Consider the following 17678-nt stretch of genomic DNA (forward strand, 5'->3'; position numbering starts at 1 on the left):
TGGATATGTGCTCTGAGAAAGTAGATGATGGCTAAATAAAGGCCATAAGGTGTACATACATATAATCAGCCATCTGGTAAAAAGAACCGATGACTACTAGTAAGTATAAACCCTGGGAGGAAGCCATAGGAAGGTTCCACAAGAATGAAATAAGTTGAACATTCAATACGAGTAGAGTTCTATTGGCACATATGTTTCTTATTAAATCACAATTAATCACTGCAGAAATAAGAATGTAAATGGGTGAGAGAATGAATTTAAAGAACGCACTGACCTAAATGTTGTGGAATAATAATGTAGACCTTGTCTTCACGAGGCCACAGTGGGAGGAATTGTCCCTCCATGAAACTAGCTTGTGCCATCTGGTTATTGTCTTTATTGATAAGAGTTTTAACAGGCATGCCTTTGATGCGGAAGGGGAGATTAATTTTGAAACTTTGCATTGAATATTTCAGGGCGAAATTATGGAAAGCTATTTTCAAGCAATATTTCTTTTTCTAGCCACTCATCCTTACGTTGAGAATAAAAAATGTGAATTGGGCTAAATTCGATGTCTCCTCGGAAATTTTGTCCTGTGAGATAAATTTGACATAATAAGAATTCTAAAAAACCGTTAAACAGTAAGACTCATTGGAGTCAACATAATTCCTGGTCGATTCCTGTTAAATTTTTAAGGGCTTTGACACCAATTACTCAATAACTTTGTGACAGACAATAAAAGGGAAAACTGTGTATCTACTTCATTCTACATATTTTTAAGGCTATCAGCGAGGTTGAAGTGAGCATGGGAGGGGCTAAGTGATTCAGATTCCCTCAAAAAATTTGAGAGATGGGAAATAAGCTGTCCCCCTCAAATTATACCCAGGAATGCATTCCCCCTCCATGTAATTCTCACCCCCTCCTCTAAAAAGTTTTTCTGGCTACAGGCCTAATATAAGGCAGGCTATTAGATATGGAGATAAAAATCAATGACAAACAATATAAGAGAATCCAAAGTTTCAGATTTAAAGGCCACCTTGTGGGAGCTGAAGTGCGTAGTTCAATTTTTCAGTTTTATTTTAACTCGAGGATCAATAGAATTCTCATTAATAATATTTCAGTTTCATGTGAACCCATCTTAAAGATTCACAACTAAGTATGGTGGTAGTCTTCAGTTCTGATGAAGTATGCTCTAATGGAACATTGGGTTGACTACTGAAAAAACTATAGAATTTTTTTTTCCTCTCTTCAATTATGAAAAATATTGACATTTTCGGGGTACAATGTGCCGAAATAATTTTTGTGTGGATGCAAATTTCATTTAGCAAATAACTCTTTCCTCTATGTTTTCATCAAGAGAAAAATAACGTGCGCTTATTCTTACAAATTTTGATGTACCACAAGCTGACAATTATTTTCTAAAGAAAAACTGCCCTCCCCAAATCCGATTATGTAAGTGAAGAGGATTCCTAGTTTTCCACCATGCAGCATGTACCCCGTCTCTTCAAACTGATACGCGCGTATCGAGGAGGTGACATTCGTTATCGTTGCTGATGAGACTGCGAGGGTTTTGCATGACGCTCATGGAGCCACATGGCCCGGCCGGGGAAAGTCGGACGACGGCGTGTAGAGTTACCGGTGCCATGCGCTGGGTGATCTCCACACCCCCTCCGTTCACGCGGTGATAAGCCAGCAGCTTGCGCTACGTAATCCTCCCCATGCATTTCAGTCGGGAGAAGCATACCCGAATGGAAAGGAGCATAAGCTGAGAATTTTAGTTGGAATAAATCGGAAAGTTTCGGAGGAGCATTCGTAGTTACCTTCGTGAGGATTTCCGCAGCATGGACGGAGGAGCGGCGCGTTCTTCCGGCCCGCTGCTTTGTTGGATGGTGTTTTCATTGTTTTCCTGTGCCGCAGCCACGTATTCTTACGCATACCAGTGAGTTAATATGCATTTTTGTTCCTAGATTTATATTGTTTGTGCGAGCGATTTTTTTGTGCATGCTTTAGCGAGAGCACTAGTTGTGATGCGGACGCAAGAACTTCTCGCAGGTGTGAGGAAGGGAACATTTTGAGTAGAAATAAATTCATTATATTCTCTTTTGCTTAGGCTAGAAAATCCACGTGAGGCGTCGAAAGGCTTCGGTGCATTGTGTATGTCCACTTGTGAGTGACACTCTTCCATTTCTAGTTATGGATTTACGTAACTTCGTCGAGAAGAATTGAATTTTCCGCCATGAAGAGAAAGGCGTTTTCTATTAGTTTCCTCAAGTTGAAGCCCCACAATATTGTCTGGATCTCATTGCAGAGGATAGGTGGCGTGAGAACGTTGGCTTTCTCTAGTTACGTCTCCGAAGAAGAGCATCGTAATGTTAATCTTCTTTTACGAATAAGTTGAGTGGATTCCTGTCGATGAAATATGTGCTCGATGATCAAAGGGATAGTATTCAAATAATCTCAAGTGTTCGTTGAAAATTGAGTTGGACATCGTATACACATGCTAATTTCAGATCAATTACTATCATGACTTTTAAGCTTCTACCTACTCGAGAAACGATCGTATAAAAGTACGCTTTTTTTTTGCTTCTTAGGCAATTATTGTTTCCATTACCCTAATGGCCCAGAAATGCCATTATCTCGCCCCCGATTTTCCTTGGTATGAAACCAGGAGGAGGTTACTCGCACTATGCCTTGAGCAGAAAAATACGCTGTAGACTTGGACCCGCGCCCTTTACAGAGTTACAGGCCTTTTACCACGTCCCCACCCCAGAGGCTGGAATTAACGAATTTCTCCACCATTTTTGACACCATTTAAATGGGCATCATGCAGAGGATTTCCGCAGATATCTTTGAGAAGAAGAGAAATTGTCTGAAGCTGGCTAGTTGAAAGGGGAGTGTGGGTGTAGCGCTTGAATTGTGACCGAAGAGTCCCGTGTTCAAATCCCGGGTGTTGCCTTTGGACATCACAAAAAAATCATCGAATTCCGTGGTAGACATAGCCAAGGCAAAGTAAATGGCTCCCTTACTCCGAATGTGTCTTATAACGCGACTGTAGCTTGGTGTGGAGCGAGTAGTATCCTCACACAGTGGCGCAGAGAGGGGGGGGGGAGGTTTGGAGGATAAAACCCCCCCCCCAAGGCTCAGAGAAATTTTAAGTTAAATACATTTTACTTAATTGGATTGATATTACTAATAGAATAGTGTAAGGATTAATTAAATATCCCTCAGAAAGCTGTAAAAACTCACCATTTTGAACCATCTATCTTAAAATTCCGCAAGTTATTAATCTCTCGCCTTCCGCTTATCCTGGTGGGAATTCCATACCCCCACACACCCCGGTATTAGCCACACCTAAACCCCCCCCCCCCCAGAATTAATTCCTAGCTACGCCCCTGTCCTCACATATCTAAAAATAACCTTCTGGTTGCAACAAGTATGCGAGTGGATAGTTAAAAAAAACTCCCGTGAAAAATACTTCCATCCTTTGCATTTTAGATCAACTCAACATCTTTTCTAGGTATCATACCCCGTCGAATGCAAAAATGGAATTGCCGAGTCATTTAGAGCTACATACTTAACCACAAAACCACTCCATGAGACTCTCCTTTGGTGTGTGACAGGGGATTTAGGGCTCAAGCCGTTTCTTAATCGGCGGGGAAGTGCAGTCCATGGAGGGAGTATCTGTTAATCGATCTGTTTTTGGCAATAACCTCTAATTGTGCGTGGAAATAATTGTATCATGGCTCTGTTTGTTAGGAAATGTGTACATGCACTTTATTTAATCGCTTTTGTCAACGCTAGCTGTCATGTGCGGTGTCAGGATGATATTTAGCGCATGGGATTAACCCTTTCGCGCCGGACCTTCGTTGAAGGAAATTCTTCCTCGATACGAGCCTCTTGAAAGTTTTCTTTACTCCTCTGTACGAAGCCTATCCGCGTCGACTAAAGGCAGTGGGTCCCTCCCGAAACACTTTTGGACCCAACTCGGAGGGGCGCCTATCCTTTTCCAAGGCCTCTGTCCCAGACCCCAGAAGGATTAAAAGCCCTTCCAAGCACAAGTCCGCGGTCAACTAGCTAAAATATTAACGCAGAATGTATGGAAATACTTGTTGTTCGTATCGATTTTTTTCAATTCAAAATGAATTTCGTGTTTTTTTCTGAGCGTGCAGAAATTTTAAACGAAGTTCTAACGTTTATATAGACGGATTTAGTATATTTAGTAGTTGTTCTATAACTCTGTTGATATTAACGTTAGAATTTCGTTTGAAATTTCCATGTGGTCAGCAAAAAAAGATGAATTCATTTCTACCATTGGATTTCAAAAGTAAGAAACAAATATTTTTTTGGAAAAACTCTGCAAATAACAGTAGTTGACCGCGTGGAGAGGATAGGAAAGGGTCGACCTGAGCGGCCGAAGAAGGGACTGGGCTCGCGCTAAGGCGGATCACAAGGGGCGACCGCGTCCGTGGGTCTATTGTGTCCACCACGGTCCCTTTTTTCGACCTGTGCCACACAGGCGCGGCATTCGTTGGTTAGGGTAAGAACATTCTGAACGCACTGGTGTGGCATTCGTAGTTGAGGAAAAAAAATCCTCGCCGCACAGGTGCGGGATTCGGCGCGAAAGGGTTAAAACCTGTGAAAAAACGATTCGCTCGTATTAGGTTTTTCAACAAGGAGCTCTGTTATTCTATATTTTATGATTATTTGTCGGATGAAATACTTCTTTGATGCATCCCATATGCTCGCTGTGTATTCGAGGTGCGTTCGAACCGGGGCGAAGCAGCACCACTTTTTACTTTTCCGCCCTAGGATCTTGCTGCTACCCGAATGATAAATACTAGTTTATATTGTATACGCCTGCCAAAAATTCATGAAATATTAATTAGGATAACAAGCTGTGGGCTATTACCATATCGGCTAAGTCAGGGTATCTATGAGAATAGGGTGAATGCAGTCGGCTTGGTGATTTTTCGACTTTGTGCCGGAGAGGATTTGTCCTAACAGAAGATTATTTCACTCGACCCAAGGGATTATTTTAGTGACCTGCGTGAGGTATGTATTCGGGCGAAACTGTCATCTGAGTGAAAAAAAATACCTGCTAGGTTTCCTCGATCATGCCAACCCCCTCAGTTGCCTGTCCCGCTGAATCGTGCGGTGTTGCGGGTGGCATACGTGGCGGGATCATTTTTGCCACTGGCGTTCTTTTTAAAGAAAAGTCTTTCAAGCCTTACCGCGTGTTCTATCGGGATACATCGAAAACTGCCGGTTGCGTCTTTATAGGCATGGCCCCCAAGAGTAAGTGTCGGGGTTTCTTTATAAAACTTGCGGTTACTTCTGAAAAAATTTTTTCGATGAGATCATGGACCGCGAAAGCCTGAAGCCCCTCTTTAAGATATTTCTCTCATACTTGTGGTCGTTTTTACTAACTTTTTTTCCCTTCTCATGGTTTTTCAACCTTCTGCATATATTTTCCTGAAACGCATTATCATGTTCTTTCCCACTTTCTCTACCCGAAATATTTACCTTACTCCTCTCTCTACCTTGCCTAGTTGCCTACCTAGATTTAATGCTCAGATATTTTCTTTTGCCGTAATAGACGACAGCCTTTCATGTGACAAACGACCTTTGATAATTATGTGTACAAAAATGAAAATCAAAATGTTTTAGCAGCAAAGTCTTCACATCGATGACACACATCGCGCGGTAGAACTTATCGATTTCTATGCTCATTAAGCTCACGTTAGTATTGTTTCTCAAACGCATTCTTCGTGTGAGGAAAATATTATTTCTTTACGTATTTTTCTGCTGCCTCTCTATCACCTGTAAACATTTTCGGAAGGCACTGGGGAATCGTCATTGGGATCCATTGCCTGCTTATTCGAGCGGTAGAACAGTGTGAGGGTCATTCTATCTCAAGTGGTTTAAGTTGTTTAGGTGTTCCCCTCCACCGTGATAAATGTAAACTACATATTTTGGAGATACTTGCGTATGTCCTCATTGAACATATTTAAGTTATTCATGCATCCCAGTAGTTCTTGCATTTTACCTCACTCTACCACATCTTTCGACTGTACGATTCTGACATTTTTGCATATTCGAGAGGCAGTATCGATAGATCAATATTTATTTGAAGTAGTAAAACTCAAGAAAAATATCTTGCGCTCTATTATGCAAACTGATAACGCAAGTTTTTTCGCATAAATCCGGGAAGAATATTTCGAAAAAAAATGCAGTCGGAAAAATTCAGTCTGTCGCTCAGAAACACGGGATAAGATTAATCATATCTCTCTAAAATTTAAGAATGGTCAACTCTCGACGCACATTGGGTTGAAATCGAAAAAATCTGGCCAAAAATGATTTTTTCACTGTTTATTTTGGGAAAAACGATTTTCGTATTTCCTAAAAATAGAATAATTAGTGAACACATTACTGAGATAATTTTATTTCTAAGGTATTTTTTAGAGCAGGAGACGTCTGTTAAGTTAATATAAAATGATATCAAACTTTTTTCCTATTTTTGAGAAAATCGACTGAAGTATTTTGCTGCATTTGCGTTTTGATTTAAAATGCCTTTATTAAAATCAAACCACAATAAAAATGAACGTTTTAAGAATCCGTCACGGTGAAAATTTGTATTCTATTCATAGTTTTAACTAATTTTTATTAAGCAATGTAACTGTCCTATTTTCACGTATTTTTAGCATAGCGAAGAGAAAAACTTTATGTTTTCACTTTGCTTCGAAAAATGTATTACATCACATTTTAAAACAATATTTCAACTTTATTTCTTATAAGAAAACTCCTGCCTCAACCTACCATCCCAAAAATTCCTTATCATATAAACAGATAAAATATTTCATTTTTTTTTTCATCAAAGATTATCTTTTCATTATGTCAAGTACACTCCGTAAAGTCATGCCTGAAACAGCTAATTCATGACGATATCTTAAGTTTTCTGCAACGTCCAACTTAAATTTTTGGGCGCTTGAAATTTGACTTTAAGCAGATTCAGTTATTACCCATCACAACTACACAATAATAATAAAAAAATATTTCTCTGGGGCTTTGGGGGGGGGGGGGGGGGGGGGGAGGGGAGGTATGTATAAAAATATGTAAATCTATCCCCTCATCCCCCCATTGTTACGCCACTGTTGTGACCCATTGTACACATGGTGCCTAAAAATAATGCAACAATGAAAAGAAAAAGATTTTATGCAAAAAGAAAAAAATGCATACATACACAGTATAGATATTATACAATATCATGTCATTGAAATCCAGTCAAATAGCATCAAAAAATGGTACACTTAATACCACTCATTGTAGAAAAACACCAAAACTGGAATCTTTCGTCATCAACCACGCTTGAGATTCAAGAGAGAGATGGAAAACAGTTGAGTTCACGTTCAAGCGTGGAATGTATATAATACGTATGGTCCTTATAAAAGGGCCATGAGAATACGATACAAACGGCGCTTAGCACTTGGAGACACTTTCAGACCAGAAAATTATTTAAAAAAACAGATGTATCATATAAGAGATACACTGGGAATGGACAGGATGCAATTAACAAGTCGGAATTCATACGAAATTTATTGATATTAACATTTTTTAGTTAATCGTGGGCCAAATTATGTTGTAGTCAGTCTCTTTTTATTAGCTTTATGGTTTGTTTAAAATATCACCGTTTCTCGCTAATTTTTTACCTATTGCTAGGATTCATGTGGTTACCGACGCTTGCCGCTCCTGAGATATTTAAACCAGGAGTTAGACTAAAGACTATATTATTAGACAGAAAAGAAAAATCTTAATCCAACTTGCATCTGTCCGACTTTTCGTGGTGAATCAAAATGATATCGAGCGGTTCTCGCGCCCTGTGACCCGCAATATTCGGGGTGTGCAGTGTGCACTCGAGAACTTATGTTAGCGTGATATGCGTAGTAGTCCGTCCGAGACTGGATTTTCCCTAAATCTTGAGTGCGTTGAATTCAAATATTTATTATTTGCGGTGCCTTCATGGTATGTACCCTCTTATGTCGGTTTTACCCTCGGATATTTGCGCGGAAGCCGCGTGCGGACGGCAATAAACCTAACGGTTCGTGCCCCCCACAAGCCCTTGTCCTTGGCGGCTACCCCTTTATGCACTCAGATTTGTCCTTCTACTTTGAACCTGTGCAAATGTTTCCATTCTACAGGTTAGGTTTTCCCGAAATGTGCCGTCGTAGCTGCTCACTACTCCCAGCCGAGTGCTCAGCATCAGTCTCCCTTTATTAATCATTATCGAAGTTTGTGCCGAAGGACATTCACATTGTAGTGGCCACGTTATGGACACAAGCGAAAGTGACTCGCCAAGATTTATTTGATGGTCTTGGCAAATAGAGGGGGGTCCATGAAGCAGATGAAATTATTTGTATTATAGTTTTCACACAAAAAAAAACAGTTTTTGAAGGAGACGATCGTATCTCGAGATATTAAAAGCTTTGCTTGCGGCCTTCAGTCGAAAAAAATTTTTTCGTCAATATTTTTGAGAATGGGATGAGTTGTCCAGAGTTAATATTAGATTTTTGAAGTTGAATAAAATGGTTGAAACAGCAAATAACACTTCCTGCAAAAGTGTTCAAATATCTCCTAATTATCTTCGAGTTGGTAAACAGTTACTAATCGACAATCCTAATTGAGTGTAAAATCCCTTTCGAGGAATTCCGGACGACCAAATTATCCGCTTCCCGGTAATTTTGAGAGCTGTATCCTCTATACTTCAAGTAAATGGTACGATTTTCTCAACTTTATACCTAAAAACAGCTAAACTGTGCGTAAACATTTATCCATGGTATCACGTGCCACCAACTATTCACTAGGTTTAATAAATGGAGCGGAAATTGTGAAACATTTCATTCTTCCTGTTGAACAGCTTTCCGAAGAGGTATTGCAGGAAACCTGACACAAGGATAAAAGAAGATATCTTGAAAAAATACCAGAAAAGTGTCTAGGATTTCCACAAACCATGACCTTTTCAGTACGCTTCTACTTACATCAGATACTTTTTTTCCTGTCCAGCTGGAGATCCCCTTAAGCTAAAAAAATAACTAGGGGAGGTGAAAAATTCTCTGGTGAAAGGAGAAAATATTTTGGAATATAAGGAGCCTCCGTCTTCTGACACAAAATTGGAATTAAAGAGGCACGCCTCTGTCTTTATGCAATTGGCATTTCAAAAAATGTTTAGTGGTATTTTTAAGAAATATTAATGCGCTTCAATGACCAATATTTTAAGTTTAAAGACCTAATACCAATTCTTAATCATTATTTACCTTATGTACACAAATTTGATAGCTTTAACGTTGATAACAATAGAAGAAATTCTATCTTTCCCCAGATGTTCCCGCATAAAAATTTTGACTTGCCCTTGGTAACCAAGCTTCCCACATCACTTTTACATATTTTTAATTGTTATTAAAATTGATATGTAATATTTTTAAGTATAAATAATTTTTGCTTTTAGTGATTCCATTAGCTCACATTTTGATTCCGAAGTGTTAGTTCGTTTTTGTAAATAATTCGAAATAAGCGTCTTTTCACACTGCCCTTGTGAGTGATAACCTCTTTTTTTGAAAAACTTATTTATTATTATTTAAAGTATATTCCTGGAGAAGTTAAACAGGTTTCTCATCGCGGCAATTACATGCCATAAATATATTGGGACAAAACCGAGGGCAAATGATTTGTGAAGCTTATCATGACGCTAAATGCCTGTGGAGGCTTTCGCGCCTTACGAAAGATGAAGCATAAATCGTAGTTCTGATTTTCACCTCGTATATTCATGTTCAAGGACGAAAGTTTACCCGGCATCGCTGCGGGTGTCTTCAGGTCACTCGCTCACACATGTCTGGGGCCTCGCTTTCCTCAAGGACCAATAATCCATGGGAAACCCTCGTATTATTATACTCACTGACAAAGAATAGGAAGGCTCCCGCCCCTCAAACCACCCCTATATGATGCGGCTCAACATATTCCCATTTATCCTTCTGATTTTTTTTTGCGTTTATCTCGAAGAAAAATTATTTTAGCGAATGCATGAGATTTTTCCGAAAAACACATCACTCGACAAATATGTTGTTTTTATTTTATGTATCCTATTATGTGGGTAAAAATAATGCGGTCTTCCGCCTTCGCTTAGCCGCTTGAATTAAACATATTTCTTGAGCTCTTGAATATATCCGAGTCCACGTCCGCTCGCGGAACTTAGGCTGACTTGTTGGCGCCCTTTTTAACCTCTTCTCCACAGTAATATTTATTTCTCATTGAAAATTATGCGTATCCTCTGTCTCAGTCATTTCACACATTTTCACGTCTTCCGCGTATTTAGCGACTCCCCCTTCATTCCTCATTGCCAATCTCCCATTAATCTTTCATATTGAGTTTCATCCAATTGTTTGTTCACGTCAAACACCTCTTCCGTCTGATGAATAGGTATTATTATTCTCTGACCACATAAAAATAAAGAGCTATGCTATTTGTCCTCGTTAATGTTTAATTAGTTTTCTTTGTTGCTAGCCCTCTTCCTCAACTCTCTCTGCTGTGTTAAGATCACTCCACATTGACGCTTCTTCCTATCTCAGGCCGTACCTAGCGGAAATTCCCCTAGTTTTCAAGTTCTATGTATGAGATGAGTCCATCAAGGGGTATGTACCAGCAGTCAGTGGTGTCTTTCTGCTTGACAGGATTATCTCCGCCCCTTACCAAGATTATCTCTTCGCCTAGTCCAAGAAAAAGGTCCGGCGCCCACATGGGCTAGGAACCAAATTGAGGAAATATGTAACGGAGAGTCTTAGCCTTGTGAAAGATCCTTACTTTGAATGCCATGAAATGTTAATGATATTCCTGAAGGAAGTACCTTTTTCCATCGTCTGGGCCCGTCGCGAGGGTGTTAATCGCCACCCTTAACCACGCATACTACTAATTGCCTGGCAGTAAAGTACGATAGCGTGTCCAAGCGAGGACGTTTTCTACACTACATCGTGTAACATTAATATATTCATATTACGTTAGTTGTACAAATTGTTTTTACAAATCTGTGCTTTTAAATAATTCTGTGTGTATTTTTCAAATATTACAAAAAAAATTATTTTCCCTCCCAAATTTTTCCAGTGGTGCATTTTCCACCATATCCCATGCTAATTCTCTCCATTGGCGGCCCTTTTCCCAAAGTTTTAGCAATAGCATTCGGGGGGATACTTAGGCTTCGGAATGGGGTTGCCTGCTAGATTCACAAAAACGTCCGGTCTCCCACCCTTCGGTTTTCCCGCACCATTTCACCACGCGGTGCAACCGGCCTACGGGATGCAGGGAGAAGGAATCTGTGCGCAGTTTCTTTACGATTCGTTAAGCGTGCAGTTCCACCGCATTACTGTTATCGTGGTAGCGTAGTAGTGCGTAGTAGTGTCGTAATTAATGTGATATGCCTGCGGTGGAGGATGTATATGGTTATCGGTTACGATATTTACGTGACTAGACGTATAAGAAAGCTTAATTGATAGTAGTTCCGGAAAACCTCCGCGTGGGAAAAGTGGAATCTTAGGGGCGATGTGGTGACTATCTTTCGGAGAATGATCGAATGGTCTTTGAATGGGGCAATGTAATGGTAATCATACGGATAAATAACGTCCTTTCTTGGATACTGGGAGTTTTGTTGCTTGTTATTTTCGTCTTGAGATTGATCCCGGGGTAATATCTAATGTTTGCTATGAACAAAGGTGGTGAAATGATATTTTTTTTATTCAGGCCAAGATTTGTGGTGCAGAATGGTCACTTGGAAATTGTGGGAGCTGAAGGTCGAAACATCACCATTCGGTCGTCGACTGGCGGTTTTATCAATCTAAATGGTGAAAATCTTGTTCATCTTGTTGCCCAGGTAAGAATTTTTAAGTGTTGAATTATTATTATAAATGTTAAAAGTATTCCGCCGATCATGTCCAGCACCTCGGGGTTGGTTATGGGTCTGGAATAAAGGAGCCCTGGGCAACTGGGACACTCAGCCCCCAGAGTCCCACTTTTAGGAAACCCTAGGAGTGGGAGAATAGTACATTGTGTAAGGCCCCCAAGTGCCTTCAGGCAGTTTTTTTGTTATTGTTAAAAAACTGAGGGAAAAGAAGATAACGTGGTAGCAGGTGATAGCTCAACTGGCGTCAATCGAGGGAATATGGGTTCGAATCTTGGTTAAGGCAAATGATTTTCCCTCTGCACATTGCCTGTGGAAAAGATTATCATGGAAGCGGAATAAAACCATTCATCTTTTATTCTCTGTGCCACTGTGGAAGCCACTATGTTATAAATATTTTAGTTCTCGTGAAAATTTCAATGATGGTTAGGTGTTAGTTGAAATTGTTTCTGAAAAAAATGTACAAAAATAACTTGCCACATTACACTTAGAAATCATTTGTGTGTAGATGTGCCAAGTTTCAATGCCAATTTATTTTTCCAATGACTCGCCCATGGGCTGCTGATAAACTGGATACTGACGGGATATCGTTGCGTTTATTTAATACTTTATAATTCATTACATTTTCCTTTAGATATTAATTATTTCATGTATCGGCAGTAGACACTAGGGATTTAGATTTGTGTCAAAACTTTTGAAATCTAGAGCATACATCTTTGAGAGACGTGGTTTTAAAATTTTCAAAATGTTTTTTAATCATTGCATTTTTAACTGAACATTTAATATGATTTATTATTTATCTCAGATTAAGCAATTTAATAATTTATAGCCAAATTATGCCGTAAAATATGTATAAAAAACATAATGACATAATTAAAAAATCAAAAAAATTTGAAAAATCAGAAAATAAAAAAGTTTTTACCTCTGGAAATAATTTGTAATTTACAAAACAGTTATGCATGCATAGTTTTCATGAAAACGCTCATTAATTGTTCAAATCTTTATCATAATTGGAAATGTTTTAGGAGGGCAATAATTTTTCAATGTGAAATGACCCTCATTGATTCCTTTCCTTAGATAGAACTCATTTACCTGTAATCATTTATCTTAGATAGGCATTTCCCTCCACTCAGTAAGTAAGTTTTTTAGCTTTTTTCATGAACATTTTCAGGCAAAAGCAGCTACAAGAATTGTGGAAACTATAGGAGTGGAAAATAGTGCTACCTATCTAGAAACTACTCTATCTAGTCATCAGGAATTCACTCGTCGATTAAATGCATTGGAAAGATTGACGTCCAATTTTAATTCAAGTCTTGGACCTTCTCAGGTGAGTGAATTGTATTAGCAATAATTGACATTTTTTTTCTTTCTTGCCTTAATAGAATGGTTGTTCATTGAGCATATATTAATGAACAGATTACAAGGGAAAATTATTTCAAAATAACTTGCACACATTTGGGGTATATTTGGGAAATATAGGATAAATTTTAGAATTTCAGTTCTATCATGTGAGTTGCATTGGGGGTGCCTCATTTTGCCACTTTTTCCTCACTCGAAAATTGAAATTTCCACCATTTTAAATTTTTTTGCTGGGGAAGGAGTCCCCTTGTCTACAAAAATTATCTACTCCGCTGATCTTTTAGAAGTGGCCAGGAATCGATTTTGAAAATAATCCTGACTCTTATAATGATCTGCTTTTGCTTGTTTCTCCAGGTATTACAATTCACTTTAAGGAAAGACTGGAAATATGAGACACCCTTGTGCCAGACATGGCCTTAGAAAGTAGACACACTCTGCTGCCTTGGCAAGGAAGGCATGCGTGCAGATTTTTATTGCTATACAGTCCCCATACTCCAATGACTATGCCATCCTTCCTTTATATCCCAAATACCCACCATAGAAATTCATTTTTTAGTATTGGCCTTTCTCCAGATAAAATATTGTGTTATAAACTCATGATCTCTCGCTCTATCTTGCCTTGCTTGGTATCTTTTTGCCCATCTGTCATTCATCTAAATCCATAGTTTTATTGTTCTTAGTAGAATTTCCTCACCTCAATCATCTCTTTCATAATAATTAAAGAATGATTATTTATGATAATGATAATCAGGGGCGCAGCTAGGAATTAAGCTGGGTGGGGTTTCAGGCACAACTAATTCAGGGGAGTCTGTGGGTATGGCATGCCTGCCAGGGTAAGTGGGATTTGCGAGGGACCTCCTCCAGAAAAAAATTAAGATTAATACCTAGTTCAAAATGACGAGTTTTACAGCTTTCTTAGGGATATTTGATTAATCCTAACACTATCCTATAAGTAATCCTAATCCAATGAAGTAAAATGGATTAAACTTAAATATTTCTCTGAGGTCTGGGGAGGGGATTTATCCCCCTTGCTGCGCCACTGATGAGAATGATATGAAAATGAATGAATGAAAACTAAATAAAATAATGATAATTTGTGTTACTTATAGTATTTTTATGCATTGAACATTTGCTTTTTTATTAAGTATGTGTGATGATCACTCATTATCGCCTTCTTTTTATCTTTTCAGAGTATTAATAGGTTTGTTGATAGAAGATTGAGGCTCATTCTAAGGAGGGTATGTGAAATATTAATCAGTATACATACATTTAAGTTTTATCTACCACCTATACTTAAAGTTGTGACTAGTAATCTATTTATTTGTTAATTAATTCTTCACCACAAGTTTATTCAGGTGAAATCATTAAAAAAATAATTACATTTTGGTTCTATTTATTTTTATTTTTTCAAAAGTCCAAAAAAATTAAAGAAAACACCCCACTATCAGCAGTTAATTGCTATAACTAATTTGGAAATGGGCTTCAGCGGGTTATTCACCCTAAATATCATAACTGTCAATTGTTAAAATTCCTTTGTGGTAAATAATTTCTAATCCATAGAAAGGGAAAAAGAGTGGGTGGTCAGTGTTTGAAATACAGAAAAAGTCTTTCCACAACTGTTTTGTTGCAAAGAAGAATGTGCTTTGCAGTTGAGGGACCTACAATGAAATTTACAGTACTTATTCGGTAGAATAAATCCAGTGCTACTTGCCATCAACAACACACCAAGGTAACCTCCCTGTTGCACAACCTTTGACTTAGAGGGTTATAAAATTAGGATACCTTCAATTTTGTAAATTAGAAGTTTTATGTTGGGTTCGCCTCTGGTGAATGATTGAAAACATGAATACGAATAATGATGCTTATATTTCACTGCAAGGGGAGACCACGTACCTTATTCTGCCTTTTTCAATGCCGTATTTTTTATGGTATTTGGTATGGTGAATGCATCTCGGAACTGGTTGTGGTTCCAATGAATGGGCCTTAGTTTGGCTGTTATTAATTAATTTTCATGCAGTACTTTAAATATGCCTAATAAAATTCCAAAATAATTCCCCCTCCATCAGATGCGTCAGTTGGTGTAGTGGTCAGTGTCATTGACTTCCATGGTTTGGCCAGGGTTTGCGACTCCATGGAAGCATAATATTTTCATGTCTTCATTTTCATAATATGGCAGCAAGTTAAATTCAATTTTAATTATAGCAAGCTTAGGCAGTTGTGGATTTTTTTTCTTCATAATGGCTTTTAGGTTTTTAAGCATTCCTACACGAAGATAGGAAGACTGCACTAGAAAGGGAAATTTCAGCTTTATGTAGAATTCCACTGTTCACCAGAAAGAGTGAATGATTTATATAACACATACTGACCACACTTGAACTAAACAGGAGCGTGCAAAGCTGAATGGATTTCACAAAATGCAAATCTCTGTTGAAGGAAGGAACACTGAAACATGGGCATATCTATAGTGCACCCTGAATAATGTCTCCTAAGCTACCGTCCTCGAAAACATACTGAAAGATTGAATGGTGGCTTTTTTTTCTCAAAGAAATGCCATTTGTTGGTGGTCTTCTTTTTATCCGCTGTAAGGGCTATGGAAGATTTTGGGAACAGGTGAGCACAAGATACATTTGGCGTGATTGTTGATTTTAATTATTTGCCTTTTGTTTCATCCTATTTTTAATTGAAAAAATATTTTTGAATGTTTCTATTATTATGTAGGTACTTCATTAGTAAAATCCCTTTGGAGTAATGTGAATTACAAGTTTTTGAGAGTTATGGTAATTTATATTCGTTTTGTGTTCTTGTTAATTAGGTACATCTGCATGCATATTGATGCACACCTCGAACCTTAATGCAGTGTGCTCTTACAAGATTTCGTTCTCATTTTAACTTGGAAGTTGATTAAGAAATACGAGAAATTAACGTTTTAGAGCACACCAACCCTTTCTAGTGTATTCTTTGTATCTCAAGAGTTCAAAATGACACTGTTTAAAAACCTAAATGCCATTTTGAAGATAGAAAATTCTTCCACTGCTTATACTGGCTGCAATGAAAATTAAATTATAATTTGTCGCTGTATGATGAAATTGAAGACAAAATATAATGCCGCCATGGAGTTGCAAACCCTGGCCCCCGAGGTAGTAGTCACCAATGCTAATCACTTCGCCAACTGATGCATCTATTGGAGGGGGAGCTAATTTGGAATTATCTAACGCATGTTAAAAGTACTGCATGAAAATTAATTAATTACAGCCAAACTAAGGCCCATTCAATAGAACCACCACCAGAACCAAGATGCGTTCATCATTCCGAATGCCATAAAAAATACGGCATTGAAAAAGCATCCACTGTCCATCTGTGCTCACATCCAAGTCTCCTAGTACACCCATGTCTCGTATAGCGCAATTTCGATTAGCGCAATTTCGATATAGCGCAAATTCGTTCCTCGGGGAAACATTGCAACGCAGTGTAGCCTAATCAAAAATCTTAAACGCTCTCGTGATAAAACGTGAACTTGCGCTAAGTACACACGAAATTTCTATCATTTTTCGCGTATTAATATTATTGCTTGCCTCAAATTTTCTTTTTTGTTTATATATTAATCGAAATCCATTGCTGCGCAATGGCCAAAATTATTACTCGTCATTGGGTCCAGATAGCCGGCCTACCGAAGTAATTTATCTAGTCTCCTTAACAGAATGAGTTAATTTAGATCATTAATTAAGTGTGGGGCTAGTGGAAATGATTTTTTTTAAGCAATACTGGTTGAGACGTAATTTTTGCCGTCGTAGGTTATCGGACGGTTGACTTCCAGGTAGAGGGTCTACGCTAAAGCCTTCAAGGTCATCGGTATTCACGGGGGAGAAATGGAACGTTGGCCGAGTTGCGCATGAATAGCATCAACATATAAGAGGGTCCGCTATTGAGTCTCAGACACAATAGCTTCGTTCCCTCCCCGCAGTCGTAGGCCCTCTGCGTCTCAAGAATACAGTTCAGCAGTAGAATGTGATTTCGATAGAGCCATGCAGAGTAAAAACCAAGAGAAAATGGCAAAAATTAGGAAAGTGGGTAGAAAAATCAAGAATTTATCAAGAAGAACCATAAACCTAGAAGAGAAATTGATATAGGTCAATTGCTTTGAAAATGGAGAACGTCAAAGCGATATTGCGCGGAAGTTTAAACGCACGATGCCTTATTCTGAATAAAGACGAAGTTAAAACATCAGTGACCTCAGCCGCACCAACTTCAACCAAGCGGTCTACACATACGGAAAGTTCATAGTGAATCAGTACAAAAAGACGAGAGTGGTAATCGCTCCGAGACATTTAGTGAAAGCTCCGGTTGGTTCCAGAATTTAAACGGCATGCTGGTATTTTCAATGCGGCGATATCAGGTGAATCTGCAA

The 17678-nt window shown here is 38.5% G+C and overlaps 1 protein-coding gene across 1 annotated transcript in view; it reads left to right on the plus strand.

Moving 5' to 3' along the window:
- The first annotated feature begins 1710 nt into the window (after positions 1–1710).
- Positions 1711–17678, plus strand: part of LOC124160663 (cubilin-like) — a 270327-nt gene continuing 254359 nt past the window's right edge. The window contains exons 1-4 of the mRNA XM_046536589.1: positions 1711–1918; positions 11758–11887; positions 13086–13241; positions 14464–14511. Coding sequence (XP_046392545.1) covers positions 1821–1918; positions 11758–11887; positions 13086–13241; positions 14464–14511 — 432 coding nt within the window. The 5' untranslated portion in view covers positions 1711–1820. The remainder of the gene's footprint in view (positions 1919–11757; positions 11888–13085; positions 13242–14463; positions 14512–17678) is intronic.

Source organism: Ischnura elegans, chromosome 1 (assembly GCF_921293095.1).
Source record: "Ischnura elegans chromosome 1, ioIscEleg1.1, whole genome shotgun sequence".
NCBI lineage: Eukaryota > Metazoa > Arthropoda > Insecta > Odonata > Coenagrionidae > Ischnura > Ischnura elegans.